This window comes from Labeo rohita, chromosome 23 (assembly GCF_022985175.1).
Source record: "Labeo rohita strain BAU-BD-2019 chromosome 23, IGBB_LRoh.1.0, whole genome shotgun sequence".
In the NCBI taxonomy this organism is placed as follows: Eukaryota; Metazoa; Chordata; class Actinopteri; order Cypriniformes; family Cyprinidae; genus Labeo; species Labeo rohita.
In genome coordinates, this window is record NC_066891.1 from 7,377,002 (window position 1) to 7,401,127 (window position 24,126).

At 36.1% G+C, this 24,126-nt stretch overlaps 1 protein-coding gene across 1 annotated transcript; it reads right to left on the reverse strand.

The window, feature by feature from the left end:
- Positions 1 to 1,626: 1,626 nt before the first annotated feature.
- lima1a (LIM domain and actin binding 1a) lies at positions 1,627 to 22,358 on the reverse strand. Its single transcript, XM_051096891.1, has 11 exons — positions 22,212 to 22,358; positions 18,960 to 19,111; positions 17,663 to 17,705; positions 15,848 to 16,183; positions 8,135 to 8,189; positions 7,780 to 7,886; positions 7,172 to 7,249; positions 6,744 to 6,789; positions 5,864 to 5,907; positions 5,606 to 5,739; positions 1,627 to 3,209 (listed from the first exon to the last, which is right to left on the reverse strand). The coding sequence occupies exons 2-11, from the start codon at positions 19,079 to 19,081 to the stop codon at positions 2,261 to 2,263; spliced, it is 1,914 nt and encodes a 637-aa protein (XP_050952848.1). The 5' UTR covers positions 19,082 to 19,111; positions 22,212 to 22,358; the 3' UTR covers positions 1,627 to 2,260.
- Between the last annotated feature and the right edge of the window lie 1,768 nt (positions 22,359 to 24,126).

Consider the following 24,126-nt stretch of genomic DNA (forward strand, 5'->3'; position numbering starts at 1 on the left):
ATTTTTACATGGCTGGTGTAAAATTACACGACCAGGGGTGCGTTTCCCAAAAGCATCGTTAGCTAGCTATGATTCAGTTGAACTCTTTATTAGTAAGGACGGAAGTTGCAACCATAGTCGCCGGTTTAAATTCGGTTTTCCCCACTGATAATGTCTGTCTCAAAGCTCAACATACAAATACAGCTACTAGTGATGGGTCGTTCTTGAACGATTCGTTCATTTTGAACGAATCTTTAATGTGACTCGGGACGAACGAGTCGCCTCGGGGAGTGATTCATTCAGTCGCGCATGCGCAACATCCTATTAGGTTCTGTACTGGAATTAGTTCACCTGTTTTAGAGTCGTTCGTTCACCTTATGGGGCTGTCACGTGATGAACGAACGACTCAAACCCGAAGACTCAAAAGATGAACTAATCAATTCTCCTTCCGGCTCAGGCCATAGGTTAACATTACAGGGCTGTCACGTGATGAACGAACGACTCAAACCCGAAGACTCATAAGATGAACTAATCAATTCTCCTTCCGGCTCAGGCTGCATAGGTTAACATTACGGGGCTGTCACGTGATGAACGAACGACTCAAACCCGAAGACTCAAAAGATGAACTAATCAATTCTCCTTCCGGCTCAGACTGCATAGGTTAACATTACGGGGATGTCACGTGATGAACGAACGACTCAAACCCGAAGACTCAAAAGATGAACTAATCAATTCTCTTTCCGGCTCAGGCTGCATAGGTTAACATTACAGGGTTGTCACGTGATGAACGAACGACTCAAACCCGAGGACTCGAGAGATGAACTAATCAATTCTCTTTCCGGCTCAGACTGCGTTGGTTAGCTAATTGGGCTGTCACGTGATGAACTAACAACTCAAACCCGAAAACTTGTCAGATAAGAGGCGAGGTGAGCGAATCATAGACTAAAGACCCAGGTAAACAATGAATGAATCTTTTCTGTTTCTTATAGCATTATAGTTTTGTTTTGTTTGTAGTGTGATCAACGTTTGTGTAAGCAGTAGATGTGTTAGGGAGGTAAAACGTAACATTTTAATTATATTTTGCTAAAATGAACGAAATGAACGAAATGACTCGAAAAAAGATTCGTTCATTTTGCTGAACGAGACTCAAAGGACCGAGTCGGTAAAATGATCCGAACTTCCCATCACTAACAGCTACTAAATTTCATATAGATAATCTTTAAAGTGTCTGTTATTATTATGTACAAGTGAGAATGCTCTGGCTCATACTAATAATGATGACATTTACCAATTATTATACATTTATTCTTGGTTTATTATATCCTTATCCTGAATGATTGCACGTTAGTGATTTTTATACATCAGTCTCTTATATTCACCTCGCGGAGGTAAGACTATGGGCGAGACTTCCGGTTCATTAGCCGCTATAGGGAGATGAGAAGAATAACAACGTGCGGTAAACGGTAAAACTGTTTTCAATACAAACCAGTTTGTTCATAATTAAGATAATACGTTAAAATAATATAGTAAGACACTGATTTGCAATATCAAGCACCAAAACGAGGTGTGTTTAAAAAAAAAAAAAAAAAAAAAAAAAAAAAAAAGGTATTATAAGTATCTCTAGAAAAATAACTCTTTCACTCCAGATTTTGTAATCGTAAATTTATTTGAAACAAAAGCATTCCAAGATATTTGGTCCCATGATAAAAAAGTGACATTTAAAATAGTTAAATAATACAATTTTGATATAAACTAAAACATTCAAAGGTTGCCAATTCTTTCAAATGTGGTACAGCCGGGGGTGTTTAACATTTAAAGTACATCCAAGTGCATTACAGTAGTGATAGACCACTTGTGTGAAATTAAAAAAAAACCAAATGGGTGCTTGAAATTAACATATTAAGATTGGCCTAATAATCACATTTAAATTCTCAAAGCAACAGCAACATTTTTTTTTTCTTTAATTGTTCTGAGATGCAAATGTTCAGCAGCAGAATAAAATATTCTGAGCCTATGAATATATAAAACATAGAAAAAGTACCAAATGAATTAAAATTTCATAAAACTAGGTTTGAAGAGACTGTATGAGCTCTAGTGTATCATCTAGACTAGAGAGACCTTCTGAATAACCTGACAGCTACTTGGTTTCTAGTTTACATTTATAGGCACATGTAAAAGCTGAAAACATGAAAAATTGCACGAAAGACAGACAAACAGAGACTACATGAAAATACGCTGGTGTTTCTGGGAAATGAAAGTCCATGGACATCTAATCTATCGTTCAGACCACATCGTCTTCATCGTCATCGTAGTAATGGCGGTTCCTCTTAATGAGGTCCTCCACAGAGACATCAGCTCTGTCTTCCTCAGCTTCTTCTCCATCCCAAAAGCCCACATCTTGTGAGGCCTGGTTCTTTTCAGGATCCAACCCAGACTCGCTCACAGGTGACAGTGAAGGACTGTTGTCTGGTGAGCTGCATTTTAGAGAAGAAAGCTCCTCTTCTTGTGCTTCCAGTTTCTCCTCTTGTTCCATCTTTTCCTCATTGTCTTCCTCCTTGGTTTCACCCTGATCCTCCTCTTCTGATTGGTTGATTTCAGTCATGTCTTCGGAGGAGATCACCGTATCGCTGGTGGAAGAAACAGGTGACATTTCCTCCTCTGAACTTGGCTTCTCATTTGAAGGAGATCTTTGGCAAATTTTGCTGGGTTGGGTGACCGGCGGAGAGCTGAAGATGGAAAACGGCTTGCTTCTCTCCTTGAGTGAGACGCTCCTGCGAATCTTTGGGAGGTCAGACTGGTCTGAGTTGCTTGATACCGTATCGCCCTCTGGAGGCCATTTCGGGCGGATGGGTTTAATGCCACAGCCGTCAGTAGTTCCAGACACATGGGTTGCGCTCTCATCCCCTTCTGACTGAGGTGGCCAGGATATCTTGAGTCGTCCCGTCTCCAGTGGCTTCTCCACCCTCTCAGAGGAGGCCTGGGTTCGGGTCTCTAAAGTGGCCGCAAGCACGTTAACTTTTACCAATGGAGACTCCTCTACTGTTGGGCTGGAGGTGGTTTCTTGAGGTGACAGCTTCACTTGCTCTTCAGTTCCTTCTTTTTGCGCCTCCCAAAGCTCTTTGTGGGGTCGGTGGCCGAAACCCTCATCATAGTTGCCCTTGGCTTTAAACAGCTGGCAGAAGTGCGGCTTGCAGTAGACGTTGTTGTGCAAAGAGGCGTAGTTCACCAGACTGACCAAAAGAGGGCGGCAAAACATAGTACGAAATTAGAAACAAACCAATTTGATCATCATATACTCACACAAGTCCTGTCCTAAATGACAACCTCTAGACTGATTAAAATGTACTTCTTTTGTCTAGAATAACGCAGACAAGATGAAAAATAGTGCATCATGACAATAATTTTTTAACCATTTTAATAATAATAATAAAAAAATTGATATGACAGGAAAAATATAATAGGTCTAGGTTTTTTAGGTTTTTTTTTTTTTTTTAAAAATCATAATAAATGTCGAAGATTAAAAGAAAACATTTTGTTAAGTTGACGCGAGTCCAATTGGGCGCGAAATCATAATCAATTTTGAATTAACCGACCGTTTTTTTCCTGACTGGAGAGAAGAGCGTTAGAGTGGCGCGCACTCGCGGACCAAAAAACTTGAGGGAGCAGCTTACGGTAAACAGTCGGCTAGCATAAGTAAATTGAAGCGGTTTGCTAGCTGGTTATTTAATTCATCCTGGAAATATATATAAAAATCACAGAACTGGCCGGAGACGCTCCAGTGGACGATGACAATGACTGGATATGGAACCTTCAAACGATAAACGGCTCATATCTCCATCTCTGTAAGTTACCGGAAACACACATGAATTATACACACATGACGTTGCTTTCTCGTGGTGACAGACAACTAGTTGAGTGCAGTATAATTCACACAACAGAGTTTTGCCGAAATTTTGATTATGCGACCTGAAAAATGACTAGTATGAGATCGGGAACAAAATCCGGGTGTCATTTTTGTAAATAATCGACGTGTGAACGAATAAAGCACTCGGATACAAAACTGACAACCGTACTCTGCTTATTTGGACGTGGGCAATATGATTGTTTTAGATAATTTAGTAGTTTATTAAAAAAAAAAGAAGACTACAACTGAACAAACGCCAGTAAAGTGAACAATTTGTTAGCGTGTTAATTAACTAACTCCAACGCATCTTCTCTTTATGAGAATAAACACAACCTACATTGACGCGAATGCACAAGTTAAATTAAACTAAGTTAACTAAAGTATAAGGAGTTCACAACATTGTATTTTAATGTTCTCATTATAATGTTATTTGAGAGGATTGTTTTTAATAGTGTTGTCAATTGTTTAAAAAAAAACTCTTTAAATGGCACGTTTTTTCTGAAATTAATCACGATTAATCCAACCTAACATTAAAGTTTAAATATACAATTTTATATTGCTGCAAATTAGTGTAGAAACAACATAAAAAACGTATATTTTTAATATTTAAATTATATTATATTTAAAATTATATTAATTTTTTTTTATGACTGAAGGTGAGTTTCACCAATACAAATCCTACTGTTGTCTCTAGGAAATTGTTCTTTTTTCCCAAATATTTAACCATTGACTATAGCCATTCAACATTACAATTTTAACATTTATTAGACTTTAAAAAATAACTTTTTAAATTAAGTGAACAATCTTCACATGAACTCATATACCTGTGCTCTTAAGCAACTAGGAAATATACAGAAATTGAATAACGTTATCATACACTAAATACTAGAGTAAATATAAATAAATCCTTAAAGCTACAAAAGCTATTGATTTCCTCTTTTTCTTTTGTTCTTTAATTAATAGACTTCACAGCAGTTGGATTATTATATTATTCGGCTGCTGTCACTTTAAGAGTGACCGTGACCTGGACCTTGCATGCATGTAAATGCAAATAAACGCACTTCTAGTCAAGAGGGGAAAAAAAAAAAATAAAAATAAAAAAAGACAGAAGCAGCAGTTGTGAGTGAGGTGGCCAACCCTAGCCCTGCGTTAAATATTTTTACCACCATTAAACTGGAAAAATTAATCACCTGTGTTAACACAGTAGTTTTGATAGCCCTAGTTCAGGGGTGCTCAATCCTGTTCCTGGAGATCTACCTTCCTGCAGAGTTCAGCTCCAACCCTGATCAAACACACCTGAACCAACTAATTAGGATCTGAAGGAGCACTTGATAATTACAGACAGGTGTGTTTGGTCAGGGTTGGAACTAAACTCTGCAGGAAGGTAGATCTCCAGGAGCAGGATTGAGCACCCCTGCCCTAGTTCTTAACAACATTTTAAAAATGTGTAATATATAAAATGTATAAAATAGTAAATGGTCAAAAAAAAAAAAAGTGTAACAGTAAAATTAGATACCATTTAAAAAGTACAAATATGACTAAATGAATAAGACAAAATATTGACTAAGAATATATTTTTGTCATTGGGCAAAAAGAGTAAATCTAACACTGGTTATGGGGTAGGCAAAATTATGATCACCCCTCTGTATCATAAATAGGACTGCAGGTCCACATCAAGTGTCTCTGTGTAGGATCAGGGTCATGACAGTCTTTTGTCCTCACCTGAGTTTGGTGTTGCAGTAGGCACAGCGGAAGCAGGTGTTGTGGTAAATCTGCTGATTCGCTACAAGTTTCTCTAGCGGGTACACGGTCTTAAGGCACATCACGCAGGTTTCACGGACAGGCAAACGGAACTTCTACAAGCGCACAAAAACACAAATGTTAAGCCAGAGTTAAAAATAAGGTGATAAACTAAACTAAAAGTCACTAATCTAAAAGATAAAAATAAAAGTCAATTAAAGAAATAAACTGAATACTCACCCTAACAGCTTTAGGCTGGTTTTGTTCAGGACTTATAACAGAGCCTGTAAATAAAGAGAACAGTGATGGTTGGCGTTTCAGCAAAACAACCTCTAGAGGGCGCTGGCATCCAACTGACTAACAATGCATGTATTTGATTAAAAAAAAAAAAAAAAAAATTCAGTTTAGTCATGAAACAAGGCACGATCAGTTCTCACTATGTGTCAAAATAATTAAAATGCAGTTTAAGTAAAATTAAACAAATTTTTCACCCATGATTAGTATGTTAAAGAAGTTGTTCACTTCATGAACAAATATACAGATAATTTACTCACCCCCTTATCATCCAAGAGGTTCATGTCTGTCTTTCTTCAGTCATAAAGAAATTATGTTTTTTGAGGAAAACATTTTAGGATTTCTCTCCAGGACTTCTATGGTGACCCAAGGTTTGAACTTTCAAAATGCAGTTTAAATGCAGCTTCAAAGGGCTCTAAACGATGTTAGCCGAGAAAGAAGGGACTTATCTAGTGAAACGATTGGTTGTTTTCTTGAAGAAAAAAAAAAAAAAAAAAAAAAAATTGTACAATTTATATACTTTTTAACCTCAAATGCCAGTTCAGGACAGTTAAGGTAGGTCGAAAAACTCCCATCTCATTTTCTTCTCCAACTTCAAAATCGTCCTACATTGTAAACACACAGAGTTCACAGAGGGCTGCATTTAAACTGCATTTTGGAAGTTCAAACTCAGGGGTCCACTATATTGAGAACATTCCTTAACAATTTCTTTACAACTGAAGAAAGGAAGACATGAACATCTTGGATGACAAGGGGGTGAGTACATTATCTGTAAATTTTTGTTCTGGATGTGAACTTCTCCTTTAATGTGGTTGCAAATACTTACCATTCCTGTCTGAACTGGGACTTTTCATAGTGTTGGATTCAGAGCCCTGCAGATAGAAAGAGACGTAGTAAAGCAACAGTGCCAGAAACGTTTACAACTTAAACTATAAACTGTCATGTTAAAATGAAACTGCATTTGTAACCCATTTTGCTTCCATTATGTGACATCAGAGTGAAAACGGGTATTCAACAAAACTAAAACACACAGGAATTGACTACATTATGAGAAGTGGGAGGAAGGTTGGGGGGGGAGAAAGGATTCATGATGTCAGCTGAAAATGAAAGTCAGATGTGGGGCAAGTTGTTCGATGAATGAAGAATGAGAATGAAGACAAAAAAGGTTTATGTACACAATAAAACCAGAATCATATATTAACAAAAGCAAATAGGGTCAAATGAATTGCAGGATTTTGTGTAGTCAGTTCTCACCACATCAGCAGACAATGGTGGCACATTTTCCTTCTGCTTCCCACTGTGACTGCGGACTTCATTGTCTGCTGGTTCACTCTACCAGAACCAGGAACACAAAAACGGAAAAGGTTATCAGTAAGCTTGTGTTCTCTTAAAGGAACGGTTCACCCAAAAATGAACATTCTGGTATAATTTTACTCCTTCTGAAGTCATTCCAATCCAAAACTTTAGCACTTTTCCCCATGCAACACAAAAGCAGCACTTTTTCAACTGACTGCTTGTTGCTAATGGACAATATTCTTATACATTCACAAATTGGACATAACTCAAGAAGATCTAGGGTCAATGTCAAGATTCTTGACATTACTTGAAAGTTGTGTGAAAAGTTTCAGTCCCTGTTCATTTTTAATTGGAAAAAAACACTATGCACATGTTTGGAACAACATGAGGGTGAGTAAATGATGACAGACTTCTAATTTTGGGGTAAACCATCCCTTCAAACCAGATGCAAATATTGTCATGTCAGCAGAAAGACTGAACACATTGCATGTGATGAAATCATAAGAAGTGACAGTAATTGAGGGAGTGTTTATGGTAAGGGGGGGTAGAGGGGGGTTGTCACTCACAGTGGGGGAGGAAGGGAAATCGAGCTTAGTCACAGCTGCCTGGTACATGGCCATTCGGTCCCTGAGAGGGGTGGACTCCACCATTTTGACTCCAGAGTCAAGACTTTCTGTGAAGAACGGAAGACAAAGAGTCAGATCAATCAGTGGGGTCTCTAATAACTCATTGAAATACAATGAAAAAAAGCATATGTGCCACAAGGTCAAAGTGGGAATGGGAAACAGGAATTTCCACGGAACTGCCATCAGCACTTTCCAGAAAGCCGATTCTTACAGTGTTGCACAAAGGAAGCAGGAAGTTCAAGATGTGAGATCTTGTAACCTGTGTTTGTGTTTAGTGCCACGTTTGATTCTGTACCTTTATCTCCTGGTTCCATATTCTCGGATCCACCGTCTCCTGCTTTCCCAGACTCCTAGAGAGACAAAGAAACGTGTGTTAATGAAGTGTGTTAAACACAGAACAAAGAGCATTAAGAAGTCCTTAAAGTAAATCTAAATGTCAATTGACACCTATTTTACTACTTGAAAAGAAGGCATTTCATGAATGAAACAGGATATTTAATGAGAAAAAATAAAATCGTGATTTTATAAACAAAATTTGAACTTTTCCATTCTTTCTTCCCAATAATTTCTTGTTTCTCATATTACTATGTCCTAGTGGCTGCTTGTTAGTTCGAATATGTTGTGGTTGCTCTTTCAGATTTTCAACTAGGATGTCACTAAGTGATATGGGTTGTTGCTAAAGCATTGCTAAATGGTTGCTAGGGTATTCTGAGTGCCATGGTGTTCTTATATTGGTTAAGGTGTTTTAAGTTTTTTAGCATGTTCTATCAAGTGGCTGCTAAGGTGTTCTGGTTGGTTGCTATGGCATTAAATAGTTGCTAGGTGGTTTCTCACTACACACTCAAATCTCTTTGATATTCTGTTAACTGGATATGGCTTGAGTCTTTAGGGTTGCCAGGTCTGCATAAAACCAACCAACTTGTTTCTCAAAACTTGCCAAAGCAAGCACAATCGTATTCTACTTGAAAAAAATAAATTAACTACTTGAAAAAGCATTTCAAAACAGGCTATTTAATGAGAAAAATTATATTGTGCTTATAATTTGATCTCATTTCCATTCTGTCTTTCCAATGATTTTCTGCTCCTCATACTACGATGTCCTAGTGGTTGCTTGTTAGTTAGAGTATTCTGGGTGGTGGCTAGGATGTTAATATGCAGATGCTAAGGTGTACTAAGGTTTTTTTTTTTTTTTTTTTTTTACCATGTTGTGGTTGCTCTTTCAGATCTTTCAGATGTCTCTAAGTGATATGGGTGGTTGCTAAGGTATTGCTAAATGGTTGCTAGGGTATTCTGGGTGCCATGGTGTTCTTATGTGGTGGTTAAGGTGTTCTGAGATTTTAGAATGTTCTACATGGTTGATACGCTCTAAAAAATGCTGGGTTAAGTACAACCCAGCACTGGTTGATATATGGACAAACCAAGTGATTGTTGTTTTGATCCAGCAGTTGAGTTACTACCCAGAAGGTTGGGTTAAACAACCACTGGATCACAACAACCCAATTGCTGGGTTTGTCCATATTTTACCTTGCGCTGGGTTGTTTTTAACCTAGCACTAGTTTTTCTGCTTTAAAAAAAATGCTGGGTTATTATTTTTTTTTTTTTAACCCAAATGCTGGGTTCAGCTTGTTGAGTCATTTTATTGGGTTATTTTAATATTTTTTTACCCAGGTGCAGGGTAGTTTAAATGTATGTAATATTGTAAACTGCGCTGTATTCATCCAAATAAATTCTATCTGTCTTATATTCTTGTATATGAGTGTTCTTGCTTAATACCAGATGTTCATCTTTTGGTTATTGCTTTTGCCTCTATAATTCTGTGAGGTTTTTAATTTCCAGCCCATTTTAAGCCAGCAATATAATAATTTTTAAACAATAGTTGACTTGCTTAAAACAACCCAGCATGTTTGGTAAAAACATTTAACCCAACCAGCTGAGTCAAAATAACCCAGCCTAAGTTCTGTTCAATATTTTCCCAGCGCTGGGTTGCCAAATAACCCAAGTTGGGTTGTTTTTAATCCAGCATTTTTTAGAGTGTAGAGTCTTCCAGATCTGTGGCTCAAGTGGCTGCTAAGGTGTTCTGGTTGGTTGCTAGGGCATTGCTAAATAGTTGCTAGGTTAAGGTTAGGGTTTCTCACTACACACTCAAATTTCTATGACATTCTAGTTTTTAGATATGGCTTGAGTGCTTTAGGATTGCCAGGTCTGCACAAAACCATCCCAACTGCTTCTCAAAACGAGTCCAAAAAAGGCCAAAACAAGGCCAATCACAGGAAAGTGACCATCAAAATCATGTTCCGAGAGCTTAGCCTTGGTCAAAAATGGCGTCCTAGGTGTAGAATTTCACTGAAATTTACTGAAATAAAAGTATAAACGTATCCCAAATCCATGGGAAAACTGAGGACTTGGCAACATTCTTCCTTCAAATGCAAGTTCATAGGATTTTTTATCTGTCATTTGCCAGGATGCAAAAAAATAAAATAAAATAAATAAATAACAACAACAAAACAAAAAAAATCCATACATTTCTTCATAACAAGCCTTGTTCGGTGCGGGATGAGTTACGCCCTAAAGTTCAACACTCTGGGTAAGGGGTTTGTTGTTCAAATGCCCTAACCCTAAGAATGAGCTGAAATAATAACGATGCTTACTTTAGCAAACAGCACTAATTAGCAAGGCGACAAGAGACATTTAAAGCCATGACAGCAGTATTTAAACATGTCTCCGTCTCTGGCCGGCCAGCTCCTCCACTGGCATCAATAATCCTCTAATGAGCTCTGAGAGAGCTGTGGACAGACACCAGCGTCTGGCTTTACTGCCACAAAAACACCAGCACATACAGCACAACCGCTCTCATGCAATTCTACACCCGCCGGACTGACACACATGGAGACCAGAACAACCACTGTTACTGATCCCACAACATTAAGCCAACAGTTTGAGCCCTGTTGATGTGGCTGAATTGCATTACCTAGAATTTGACATGATGAAATGAGCAATGTTTTAATGCGTGAACTTTTCCGTAAATTATTAATTGAAATCACAGGCATTGTTTATAAAGTTCGACATCTGTTCGTGCTTGTATACAATCATTTAGTATAATAAAATGAGCAGTTAAATGGGAGGTAAAATATAGATTCGCTTTAGTTTAGCTTTTGTTTCAGAAAATGACATTTGAACAAAAACATTTACTTTTAAAGAGCCTGGAAAATACTGTCCTACAACAGTGCAGTCAATCCCAGGACAAACACATCCTCCAAAAAGTCTGCTGTATCCATTGTCATTGTTCTCAGGAAAGCAGCACGACAGGAACTAAAACTGACATCATCCCAGCCAACAGAGAGTTTCCACATGTAACAATAACAGTATCGATCCGAAAGCCACGTGTCTTACCTATTTAAAATCAGACAAAAAACAACGGGCGGTCCGCCGTGATTCCTGGAGATTTACAGAGCCGAGTCTGTTCGCCTAAAGCCCGGCAGTGCTCTGAGAGCAGATTAGAGACGGTGAGCATGCCAGTGTTTTGCTGGCAGCAGCGGGAGAGATGGAGAGGGGGAGGGCTGAGAGGGTGGGGTGGGGTAGGCAGCTGGTTGAACCTCTAAATCCAACAAGGGGGCTGAAACCGGCCCACCCCCCAATCGTGGATTAGCCATCAGCGCGGCTGTGGGGGGAACCAGTCGGCCAGGCATCAGCGCAGCGTCTCCAGGCTGGTGTGCCGACACCAGGGGAGCGGGAAATAAACACAGTACAAAAGGCAAAGGCAGCGCAGCCATAGGGGGCATCGGCCCAGACAAAAGACCCTCTATTAATCCAAAACACACAAAAGATGGGAACATCTGAGCCACGGCCTGCCAGAAATGAGGAGTCTCCTTATGCTATCAGAGGATAAAATCTGAGACAAAAGATAGAATATATATAACTATATCTGTCATATCTATAAATTACGTCCTCAAAATTATTTTAGTGCTCTTTTATTTTATTTAATCCATGAAGTGGCAAAAGGAAGATATTATAAAAAATTAGAACATTATGCAATATTTAATCAATATCTTATCATATAGTATGTCATTTTAGCATCTCCGAGATGCTATTATAAATGTATAAAATGTATATAATTGTCAATTTTCATTTTCATTTTAGTAAAAGCTGTTGCATTTTTGTAGTTTTTTTTATGTGTCTAGGATATTAACTTTTAAGTTTTAGTTATTTTAGTTTAATAAGCTTTATTAAACTCACATATACATATATACACTACTAGTCAAAAGTTTTTGAACAGTTAGAATTTTTTTAAATGTTTTTTTTAATTTTTTTTTTTTTTTTTTTTTTAAAGAAGTCCGCTCTTTTCCGCTTACCAAGCCTGCATTTATTTGATCCAAAATACAGCAAAAACAGTAAAATTTGTAAATATTTTCACTATTTACAATAACTGCTTTCTATTTTAATATATTTTAAAATGTAATTTATTCCTGTGATCAAAGCAAAATTTTCAGGAAATCATTCTAATATGCTGATTTGCTGTTCAAGAAACATTTAATAATAATAATAATAGTTGAGTATATACTTTTTTTTTTTTTTTTTCGGGATCAGCACTAATCTTATTTAGCAGGGATGCTTCGAATTCATCCAAAGTGATGATAGAAACATTTATAATGTTACAAAGATTTCCATTTCAGATAAATGCTGTTCTTCTGAACTTTCTATAAAAAAAAAAAAAAAATTATATTTTATATATATATATATATATATATATATATATATATATATATATATATATATATATATATATATATATATATATATATATATATATATATATATGAATCTAAATAAATAAAACAAAATATGTTTTTGAGCAGCAAATCAGAATATTACACTGATTTCTGAAGGATCATGTGACTGGAGTAATGATGCTAAAAATTCAGCTTTAAAATCAGAAATACATTTTAAAATATATTCAAATTAAAAACTGTTATTTTAAATAGTAAAAATATGTAATATTTTGGATCAAATGAATGCAGACTTGGTGAGCAGAAGAGACTTCTTTATATAAAAAAAAAAAAAAAAAAAAAAAACACATTAAAAATCTTGTAGTGTACCTGCAGTGGTTCTCATACAATCATTTCACCACTTCCTTGTATAATGACGCACACTGGATGGCGAAACATCTACAAAAGTCTAGTTTCTAATGAAATGTGTCCACCCTACTGACTCCACACGTCATTACATCTAGTCATATCTGGAACTTCTCTTTATGAACTGCTTTTCTCAGCAGTTCATTACTCAGTTCAGCTCTCAAAGTAGCCTGAATTCAGTATCCAGGCATTAAAGAAAATCTCTGTAGCAGATTTAAAAATAAATAAAAGCTGCTGGAGGAGTTGGACGATGAATTCAAATCCTTTCAGTCAGTCTCTCTCCCTCATGACCATCCCTCAGGTTAAAGGAGAGAAGTTTGGCTTTGACGGGAGCAGAGAGCCTGAACCCTGCCGTGATCATGTGGACGTTTATCTCATGACATCAGCCCCCCGGTGAGAACGGCAAAGACTTTTAATGAGAGCAACCTCATCCCTGTTTAATGATGGAAACATCTTTTGAGAGAGCAAGGAGTTTGAGTTTAGCTCAGAAATTCAGCTCAAAAATGTCTGAGTCATTAGTTATAATCTGAGCGAAAGTCAAATAATGGCTTTGCATGAGGAAAAAAAAAGACCAAAATTTGACTAAACTTGAGAACTGCTGCAAGCAGATAATTGAGTCATTGAGGTGAACTCAAGAACTTTTTTCCATGACGCATCTGGTTGGAGTAAACAATTCAGAAGTTTAAAACACTTATTCAGTCTTTCGATCGCAGCAGCTGAAAGTTTGGATTAGGGATGTGAAAAACTCCTTTGCAAGAACCACTAACTATGGTGTGGATCTAGGTTCATGGCACACTAGGACATTTTGAACCACTGGTGATGGGGTGGTGACGGGACAATGGGAAAAATGCATTCAGTTTCAGTCTTTCCCTTTCTTCCGCCCACGCTACTTCAAGCTTACTCTCTTTCAGACAAAATGTTGGGCACGATTCCCTTTGCAGTCCGTGGAACAAACAAGAGACACCATTGTGTAGGGTGAAATCCCAGTATATTTTGAACGCATAACCTTTGAGAAAAAAATTAGGTTAAGAATAAGCAAAACATCAGACGAAAATGCGGAGGCATGACTAAAAAGACACTGCAAGAATGTTAATGTCATCTTTAACCACACAGACTAGCAGAGAACAATAGATCCGAGATTCAATTCAGTAGATCTGGTTTCAAAAGAAGCTTCAGTAGACTTCCACATCTACTGATAGAAATGTAATGCTTTCCCTTGCAAAAATCAATACAATATTGTTGCTTTTTCTAACTTCAAGTATCAACGATGCTAAAGTTAGCAAGCAGTGCTAACATTTAATTCAAGGCTACAGAACACAAATTAACAATAGTTGTCCTGCAGGCTGTTTAGCAGAGCAGTCAACCTACAGAAACAACCTTTAAAGCTCAAAAGGAGCACACTGGTGTCTTCATGATCACAGACCATGTGATTTACAGCATGAGCAGTCTCTTGAATGTTTTGAATACATGTCCAGCAACCAGAACAGACAGATCAAGTTGTCTTGATCACAGCAATTAATCAAATTGTACTATACTGTAAGGGGACATATGAGCAGACATACTACATACAGGACTTACTACACGAGTCAGCGTCCAACATTCTCCTCAGTCCAACTAGAACATTTATGAATGTGAACTAAGCTGCAAAAACAGGCCATTCAGACATGACACTACCATCCAAAAGTTTGGAGTTGTTTTCGAATGTTTTTAAAAGAAGTCTCTTATGCTCACCAAGGCTGCTATTATTTATCAAAAACAGTAATATTGTGAAATATTATTACAATTTAAAATAACCGTTATCAATGTTTTCAAATGTAATTTATTCACGTGACGCAAAGCTGTTTTTTCAGAATCATTACCCCAGTCTTCAGTGTCACATGATCCTTCAGAAATCATTTTAATATGCTGAATATTTTACTTCTTTGATCCAAGTCTCAATTAACATTTATAAGAAGGAAAAATATGGGTGACATATCATGAAAATCTGACTTTTACCCATGTTTAAGTGCTATAAAAGGGTCCCAAGTGAAATGTGAAAAAGGGTAACCCAATAACTTAGTTTTGGTAAGGCTTTTTCTGCAAGTATTTGAAAAAAAATGCCGCTCAGATTTAGATTGAAAATCAATTTAGATTGAAAATCTGAAAATACCAACAAAAGATTATTGAAAGCTATTTTGTGCTCAATTAGCAAGTATCGAGTAGACATTACAAATTGTAGCTTTAGAAAGAAATATTTTAAGTATTGAGTAGTAAAGTATTGTAATTGCATTATTTTTTCATAACTATTTAAGTTAACGCATTAAACTGACAGCCCTAATTATGATATTTATTGAATTTATTTACTGTATATTACACTGCTCCCACAAAAACATCTAATATAAAGATGCGGTTTCTTTCCCATCTGTTTACATTCACAGACATAACCGACTTTTTAACATAAACTTGTGTATTTGACAGTTCAAGCGCAATAAAACATGAAAGAGAACTTAATTTAGTAGTCACATACTGTGTGACAGCCACTTTCTGTGTGCGTGCTTTGGACGTGTGCGCCCAGGAAACCGTATATATGAAATTTAAACTAATATTGTTTAAAACGCATGATTTCAACGCACTAGACATTATAATCGAAACCAGGCAGATGCTTTTTTAGCAGAGTATCTAAGATATGAGCTATAAAGGAACAGCCCTATTCTAGAAAAGGGGCAGGAAGCAGCAGCTCATTTTCCATTTAAACAGACATGCACGAAAACAGCATGTTTCTGCTTCCACTCAAAACAGGCATTTTCAAAATTATTTCATTCATACCTACAAGTGGTATTATTAACTAAACTGACTAGTTCAGGTAATACATCCCAATTTAAATAATTATTTGTACTTACATTATTGTGAAGGGGCTCTCCTTTCTCAAACATCATCTTCAGGCTGTTGAGAGGCACTGTGGGCTTTTCAATGGGCACATCTTTTTGCGTCCACTTCTCCATTGGCTGCTCACTGTCGCTCAACAACTGGCTCTCTGTGTCGTCAATAAGCTGGACGTCTGTGGACTCCAGTGAGGTGTTAACACCAATCTCTAAAGGCTGTCGCTGATGGTACTCCTGCTGTCTGGAAAGTGTTTTGGGTTCTGGAGATGTAGGCGTTTCAGCCGGTTGTTCCCAGAGCTGCTTCAGGGCACTCAGATTGCCGTTGCGCAGGGAAGGAGTCGACTTCTCTGGAGACTGTAAAGAACAAAGAGACTCTCAGTAGAGCGTTCACTCCTGGGGTTTCTCAACTTTTAAACTCAATTCAGACAATAGACTGTACTGATCTATCACTGTGTAAATTTAAACTCAAAACAATACATACATTATCTCAGTACTAAGTTTTGAACAGGACAGCTTTAAATTCAAATTCTAAAACATCTAATTAAAAATACATTACTGATTTATGACAATGGTCACTGAAAACCAACAGAGAAAAGCAGTAAGCGGATATAAATGCTTGAAAGTATCTTGTCAATATTTAGATTAGTAGCAACTGGCTTAACAAAATCATTGTTAGTCTGTTAGAAAAAGACTACAAAAGCTTCAGAAACCTGGCAAATGGAAGGAGTGGCTCCCTCAGACTGTGTTGGTGGAAATGAGGGGGGGGGAAAAATGCAGCACCAGATGCTAGTCTTTAGAAACTATCTGCATGAGGGAACTAGGCCAACCCCCTTAAAACAGGACAGACAAACCAGGAAGAACATATAAAGGGAAGTAGTGACAGGAAATGGGGAAAAAGAAAGTTTGTGAAAGATATTACATGCCTAGTCACATGTCCAGGTTGTGTAAAACAGCTAATATTTAAGGTTTAATTAACCAAATAATTGCTTTATAACTTATGTTTTTGGACAAAAATAGACTTTAATTTCATTTTGTCATAAATTAGTGCTAAAATATTTAGAATTCTAAACATAGATATGAATTACTTTTAAAACAAGTAATTACAAGCTTAATTTCAGAACACTAAAGAAAAATAATGTTTTTTTTTTTTAATATTCATAATCTTTTTTTAAATACAGAAAAAAATATCAACCAGCTAGTTTGAATATAAATCTATTTAGCCTTTATCATCAAAAAAAAATCTGTCAAGCACTAAGCAGTTAGTGGTAGTTGCGGTGTACTTACATACAAAAACAACTAAAGCATGCATTTGATCCTACTTTCGTTCCTTGCATGCTACAACAGCTCAAATACTTTTGGCTGATGTTAAGACATCTTCTTGAGTCAACTATTTGAATTCCAGACAATTATGAGGCCTGACACAAACACTGAACCAACTGCCAAAACATTGCAAGGCATCCTCACGGTGGGGCAGGATGCAAAACCTTTGATTTTTTTTAGGTTTAATGAAACTTCAATGCAAAATCTACGTAACATGAAGACGCTGCAGTCTCACTTAGTTCATACCTACCTAGTCCTCATTTCTGCAGCTCTTGAAAAACTCTTAAATCATTTACTGAAGCTTCCTTGTAGTATTTTATTTATGACGAAACATACCATTCAGAAGACACAGATTGACTGGACTAGTTACAGTATGTAAAGCGCATAGGAATTACCTGGAGATTAAGACGTCTAAGTAGGGATTGAGATGAGTGGACAGCAGCAGTTGTACTGCAGTAGTGCAGTTTTCAGATCGATAGTTAGATAACGAATAGCAAGATGGTGAGAACTTACTTTTTTCTTGTCTGAACTTGTTTCTTCTGCTGCCTTCTGGTACCTGAGAAGAAATTAAGTGAAAGTGTTGTTTACTCGACTTAAACTCAAAGAGTAGCTTCTATGAATTTTAAAAAACAATCACTAGAAGGCATCTGTTTTGCTTGATTTCTCTATTTCAGAGATGTGATTATCTCTTTTTATCGGCTTTAAAACTAAAAAATCACTTTTGATCATTGATGGCCCCTAGTGGTCATATGCAGCAGTGCAAACTGACTGGACTGTCTTAATTTTGCTTCCAGTTTTATTTTTATGGGATGTTAAAAACGAAACTTGAAATCTAGCCTAAAGAGGTTTCAGATACAATTACCATCTGTCGGAGGGAGTTTTAAAAAATTTCCAGCCATGGAAAGCAGGAAGTTCAGTCTGATTTTCAAAGGAAATTCACTGCGTAACCAACGGTTGGCTCTAAATGTAGGTCAGTTGGAAAGAAAAACAGTGATAAAGACTTAAAAAAAAAAACCCTGATGATAATCAGTTCTACAGGTCTGAACAAATGCAACAGTTTAAAAGAGACAAATAGCAAACACATGATTTCTATCTGCCCACACCTATCACAGGTCAGTAATCAGATCCTAAACCATTTAATCCTTCGCTTTGAATTCTGCATTGCTCACTGATTCAGCTGGCAAATCGACAGTACTTGGGATGGTGAAGTCATTCGTGTAGATGTAAAAAGGAAGCCAAAAGCAGAATGCTGGAAAAGACATTAGAAAATCTGACAGGAGATGTACTGGAAACAACTCCAGATGCTTCGAGAAATTCCTCCACACAGGAAATACACTGACTGAGAGCCAACAAAGATGCCTCTAATGAGTCGGGCAGCAGATATTTAGCTGTAAATCAAACATGTACACTGCGGTCCAATTTCTGAGACCTGAGACTGAAAATGAGGAATTCAGTGGAACTTCAGTTTGGAACATAGGATTCTGAACATTTTAAAACAAGACGAGTATTTAACTAAATTTGTTAGTGGTTTCAGACTTTGAATCTCTAATATCTGAATTTGACTCTGTCTCTAGATGTTGACAGCATCATTACATGATTTGACACCACCGGTGGTGAACCTCCTAATAATGTTGGAGCAGAGGTTTGAACATCATAAACCAATTTAGAACATAAACAGAGGTGCCTCATAAAAAAGGCTGGGAAACAAGGTCTATAGAGCACTAAAAGAGTGCTAAAGTGAAAGCAAATTGGAGAGTTCAAACGACAAGTGAGATTAACTTTAGATATGCAAATCCTGAAATTTGCTTACTTGGAAAATCGCTCAGCGATGGCCGTGTTTTTGCCTCGCCCGCCAACAATGGAGAGCTCCTTTGCTGTAACACGTAAGGACTGTGAGGCCCATTGCCCACGATTAAATGAACTGACTGCCATCTTTGTTTCCTGATGTCTTCAGTAGGACTTCTGTTAGGACAGAGGCATTTAAATATTAAAATATTGTTGATTATAACACCAGACCATGAGTTTGGAACAATGACTCCAACCAAGAAACCCCCCAAAAAATGGAAAAATTCATTATTTACCTTTCAAAATCTATTACAATACCAGATGATAACTTAATGATTATTCCAATACACTCTTAAAAATAAAAGTTTCAATATTGGCTTTGATAATTAGATGAAGAACACCAATGACGCTTTTAATTCCACAAAAGGTTCTTTATAGTGGAAAAAGGTTCTTTAAACTTCCATTTTGTCTTACTGTGAAGAGCATGTTTTTTTTAAAAAAAAATCTAAAGAACCTTTTTCCACTATAAAGTTCCATGGATGTTTTGATGGAACAAAAGGTTCCATGAATGTTTTTTTTGGAACAATAGATTAAAAAAATGTTCTTCATATTAAGAAATTGCTATTTTAAGAACTGTTTGCTACAAGGTTCTTTAAACAAAAACAAATCTGACTTTTTTCTCAGAATTGTGTGATATAAAATCAGAATTGGAAGACAAACTTGCAATTCTGACTTTATTTCTCAGTAAATCAAATCTGACTTTTTCTCAGAATTTCTGATATAAAATCAGAATTGGAAGACAAACTTGCAATTCTGACTTTATTTCTCAGATCTGCGAGTTCGACTCACAATTCTGAGAAATAAAGTCAGAATTGCGAGATATAAACTCACAATTTCAACTTTTTTTCTCGGAATTGCATGATATAAAATTTTGAATTGTGAGTTATAAAGTCAGAATTACGTGATATAAACTCGTAAATCTGACTTTTTTCTCAAAATTGCGTGATATAAAATCAGAATTGTGAGTTATAAAGTCAGAATTGTGTGATATAAAATCAAAGTTGCGTGATATAAAGTTAACTGTGAGACAAATTCTCGCAATTCTGAGAAATAAAGTCAGAATTGTGAGAACATATCAGTTTTCCCCCCTTAAAATGGGACTTTAAAACTTGCAAATGCAAGTTTATGTCTCACAATTCTGAGAAAAAAAGTCACAAAACCTTTCTTCTTTTTTTATTCAGTGTCGGAAATGAGTTTATATATGAAATCCCCCTTTGAAACCTTTTTTTTTGTGTGTGTGTGTGTAGATAGAAGTGGTTAATTAAATTTTATTAGAAAATTGAAAACCTTGCAATCAGACTGGTCCTATACAATACATTGCACAAAAAAAAATTAAAAAATAAATCCAGTTATACGGGTATATCGTCTAATGTGTCATGAAATCCGCAAAACACCTGGGGAACTTTAGGAAGTGGGACAAATGACTTTTTCCCGACCTACTCTTGAAATGAGTCATCATTGGCGTCAGTGCACAACACCTGTAGCCGCTCACCTGATCATTCAGACATGCTGTGACTTATGTCTGATAAAACAGGAAATAGTGAAGCAATGTTCTTATCTCACGTGATGTCACTCCTGTTAGGGTACTTTGAAAATTCACAGGAAACCAATCATCTGTGAGCAACCACAAACCTCTCCTTACCCATGAATTCATCATGTACACACAGGTGTGATTCTTACATGGATAGACAAACAAACTCACTGCTGGAAATGATCCATGTACAGATTAGGATCAGGAAGGATTTTTTTTTTCTGGGTTTCACCGTGATTTTCTCAGTAAATAACTGTAACTAGTAATTAATGAGTAGTTTTAATAATCTGTCAATTCAAATGTTCTCACACCATGTACAGTTGAGCAAAGGGTTTTGTTTTGGGTCATGCAAGGGAAGAAGCAGATTCTCAGCTGAAACGTCAATGAAACTGCTGACACAGCAAACGAGTCATCATTACCTCAGATTACTCATGCATTATGCTTTACACTTGCATATAACCATAAACAGACTTTTAATCTGCTATATAGTCTGTTGCCTGAGAACAAACCATATCACAAAACCTAACAGTGAGGTTTATTAAGTTTGAATACTCTTAGAGATCCAAGTTTTCTCAAGGATCTCTCGATTTGAGACATTAGGATGTGACTCAGCAAATGAAACACTCATCTCATAAATTTAGGACTTCCTAAAAGTCAACAAATTACTGTCAAGGGCTTTTCAAAATTGCTGATTCGCTTTAAGGAGACACTCATCCATTCGGCATATGCAATGTGCTTCTGTTTAAATGGGGTGAGAACATTCAGATGAATCCAATGAGGCAGAAACATCACACTCAGGTCACATCAGCACTTCAGCATGCTTAGACAAGTCTACAGTTTATTCCCAGAAGTTTGACTTTCCTTGCACTCTGCTTTTAATCATTTCATCAGCAGGTTCCCACATCTTTTGACCGACAAAATTTCAAGACTTCATCCAGTCATTAGTGTAGTAACTCTTTTAAAAGTCACAAAAAGCAACTTCTATCTAGTCAAGTTTAAAAAAAAAAAAATGTCATAACTTTCCTATGCCTATAAATCACAGATTTAAAAAATAAAAGCGTGTAATACAGATACATTTAAAGTAAATTTAATTTAAAAAATAAAAATGTTTCCTCAGTCATTTTTCAAATTAATGCACATTTCTTTCTAACTTGCTAAGCTTTTTTTTAAATAAATAAATACTTAATAAAAATGATCTGAAATGTTTAGTTATTTTTAATTCATGCTACAAAATATCCATGACAATTGAAGCAGTGCACAAATAATGCTGAAATATGCTCATTTAACTCAAATGAACATATTTATAATTATTAACATTAATATTAACATATTAAGCATTAAACTACATGTTACAGCTCTCACCCTTTGTTTTACACACAAAAAAAAGAATACCTAAAATCAACATATGTAGTGTATTGATGTAATACAGGTGTTTTTCCCATTACATTGTACTGAAAAGAAAGCTATCCCTTCTAAAGTCATTTAGCAACTTATAAACCTCAATTCCAAAGACTCTAAAAGAAACATATGGCTGATGACCATTGAAAGGAAAGTGAAAAGTGAGAAGCAGCTCAATCAAACAAAACCATAAAGCATGCACTCAAAATGCAAAACATGAGCTTGTGCTCCCTATAAACACACCAATACAAACAAAGGTCTGTGAGTCACAAATCTAAACATACATACATGTATCAAGCCTCCTCTTGTAGTCTTTCAGTAGATGTGTTGAAGAGTTTTCCTGTTGGCTTCTCTCTGTCCTCTCAATGCTCTGAACACTCTGCTCACTCTCACATTGTTTGGGAGTGAGGAAATATACTGGCTCTGCTCAGCCAATGGGAAGAGAGCTGCTTTGCACCTAGCAGGTAAAGCCCCTCCCACTCTTGGGCTCAGCAGTTCATCAGCGGACTCTCAACAGAACAGACAAACGTTAGTCAACAAGGCCTCTACACAGTCTGGGAATCCCACAGGATTCCTGGAAGTGAGCAAATGTCCCCGCCTCCACGTCCTGCTCATATTTCACCCCAAATTCTAAAGATTGTAAATTGAGTGCAACAAAGAAAGTGTTTTTTTTTTCTCGTCTCGTTAATTCCCATCTAATCTAAAATAAAACTGAGAACACAAAGCAGTGATGTCTCACAGAAGAGCCAGGAGTCAGGAGACACTGGAACAGTTTTGTTAATCTCAGTCACATGGAAATCTTGCTTGAGAATGGACACAACATTCCACAGTGTTAGATTACGCCTTGCAGCACATTTTATATATATATTATAATAACGTTTTTAAAGACAGTCTCACTGTCTGCATTTATTTGATCAAAAGTACAGCAAAAACGGTAAAATTTAGAAATATTTTTACTATTTAAAACAACTGTGTTATTCCTGAGATTTCAAAGCTGAATTTTTAGCATTATTACTCCAGTCACGTGATCCTTCAGAAGTCATTCTAATATTCTGATTTGAAGCTCAAAAACATTTATTATTATTATGTTGAAAACAGCTGAGAAGATTTTTTTCAGGTGTCTTTGATGAATAGAAAGTTCAGGAAAACAACATTTGTCTAAAATAGAAATCTTTTGTAACATTTTAAATGTCATTATCATCACCTTTGATCAATTTAAAACGTCCTTGTGAAATAAAAGTATTAATTTCTATAATTTCTTTTACAATAAATAAATAAATTATACTGACTCCAGGCTTTTAAATGGTTTAGTGTATAATGTTACAAAAGCTTTTTATTTCTGATAAATGCTGATCTTTGGATCTTTCTATTCATCAAAGAATCTTGAAAAAAATGTACTCAACTGTTTTAAATATTTCTAAAGGATCATGTGACACTGAAGACTGGAGTAATGATGCTGAAAATTTAGCTTTGGATCACAGGAATAAATTACAATTTTAAATATATTCAAATAGAAAACAGTTATTTTAATTAGTAAAAATAGTTATAAATGCAGGCTTGGTGAGCAGAAGAGACTTCTTTAAAAAAACATTAAAAATCTTACTGTTCAAAAACTTTTGACTGCTAGTGTATATATATACATAATGTGCTGAAAAAGAAATTATAAATGTAATTTCCTTCTAAATTGCTAAGTTTATTTAAATACATAAAGAAATATAGAGATAGATATAGACATGTTTGGTGTTTCATATATGGAAACATGGTGATGTTCCACTTCTTACTCAACTGTGTCTTGTTGACAGCCAATAGGGAAGAAATTATTTTTATGTTTATTTTATTTTTTAAATAAATATGGGCATATGAACAAATATCATGTTGTTTACAGGAAGAAAAAAAAAACGTTAAAGCATTTATCCTAATTACAAAGCACATTTATTCACATTTCTTACAGATATTGATAAACCAGAAATACATGGAAACAGAAATAATGAAACAGATCAAATATCCACCCTTTTTTTCACGTAAGAGTGGGCACATCCATTTGTACATTTTATGGGTCTGGCTTCCGGTCTCATCTGGGCCCAGCTATTTTTAGCTGTACAAAACACCTTGTTGCTTGATGTTGCAAATTGATATGTCTTACCATGTTATTTTAATGTATTTTCTTAATTATTAACACACTGGCTTCTAGTGCAAACAGTTT

Coding starts and splice junctions, on each gene's coding strand:
- lima1a (XM_051096891.1), bottom strand. CDS start 19,081: ATGGCAGTCAGTTCATTTAATCGTGGGCAATGGGCCTCACAGTCCTTA. Junction 7,250..7,779: donor ATTTCCCTTCCTCCCCCACT/GTGAGTGACAAC, acceptor TGGTTCTGGTAG/AGTGAACCAGCAGACAATGA. Junction 5,908..6,743: donor TCCCAGTTCAGACAGGAATG/GTAAGTATTTGC, acceptor CTTTATTTACAG/GCTCTGTTATAAGTCCTGAA.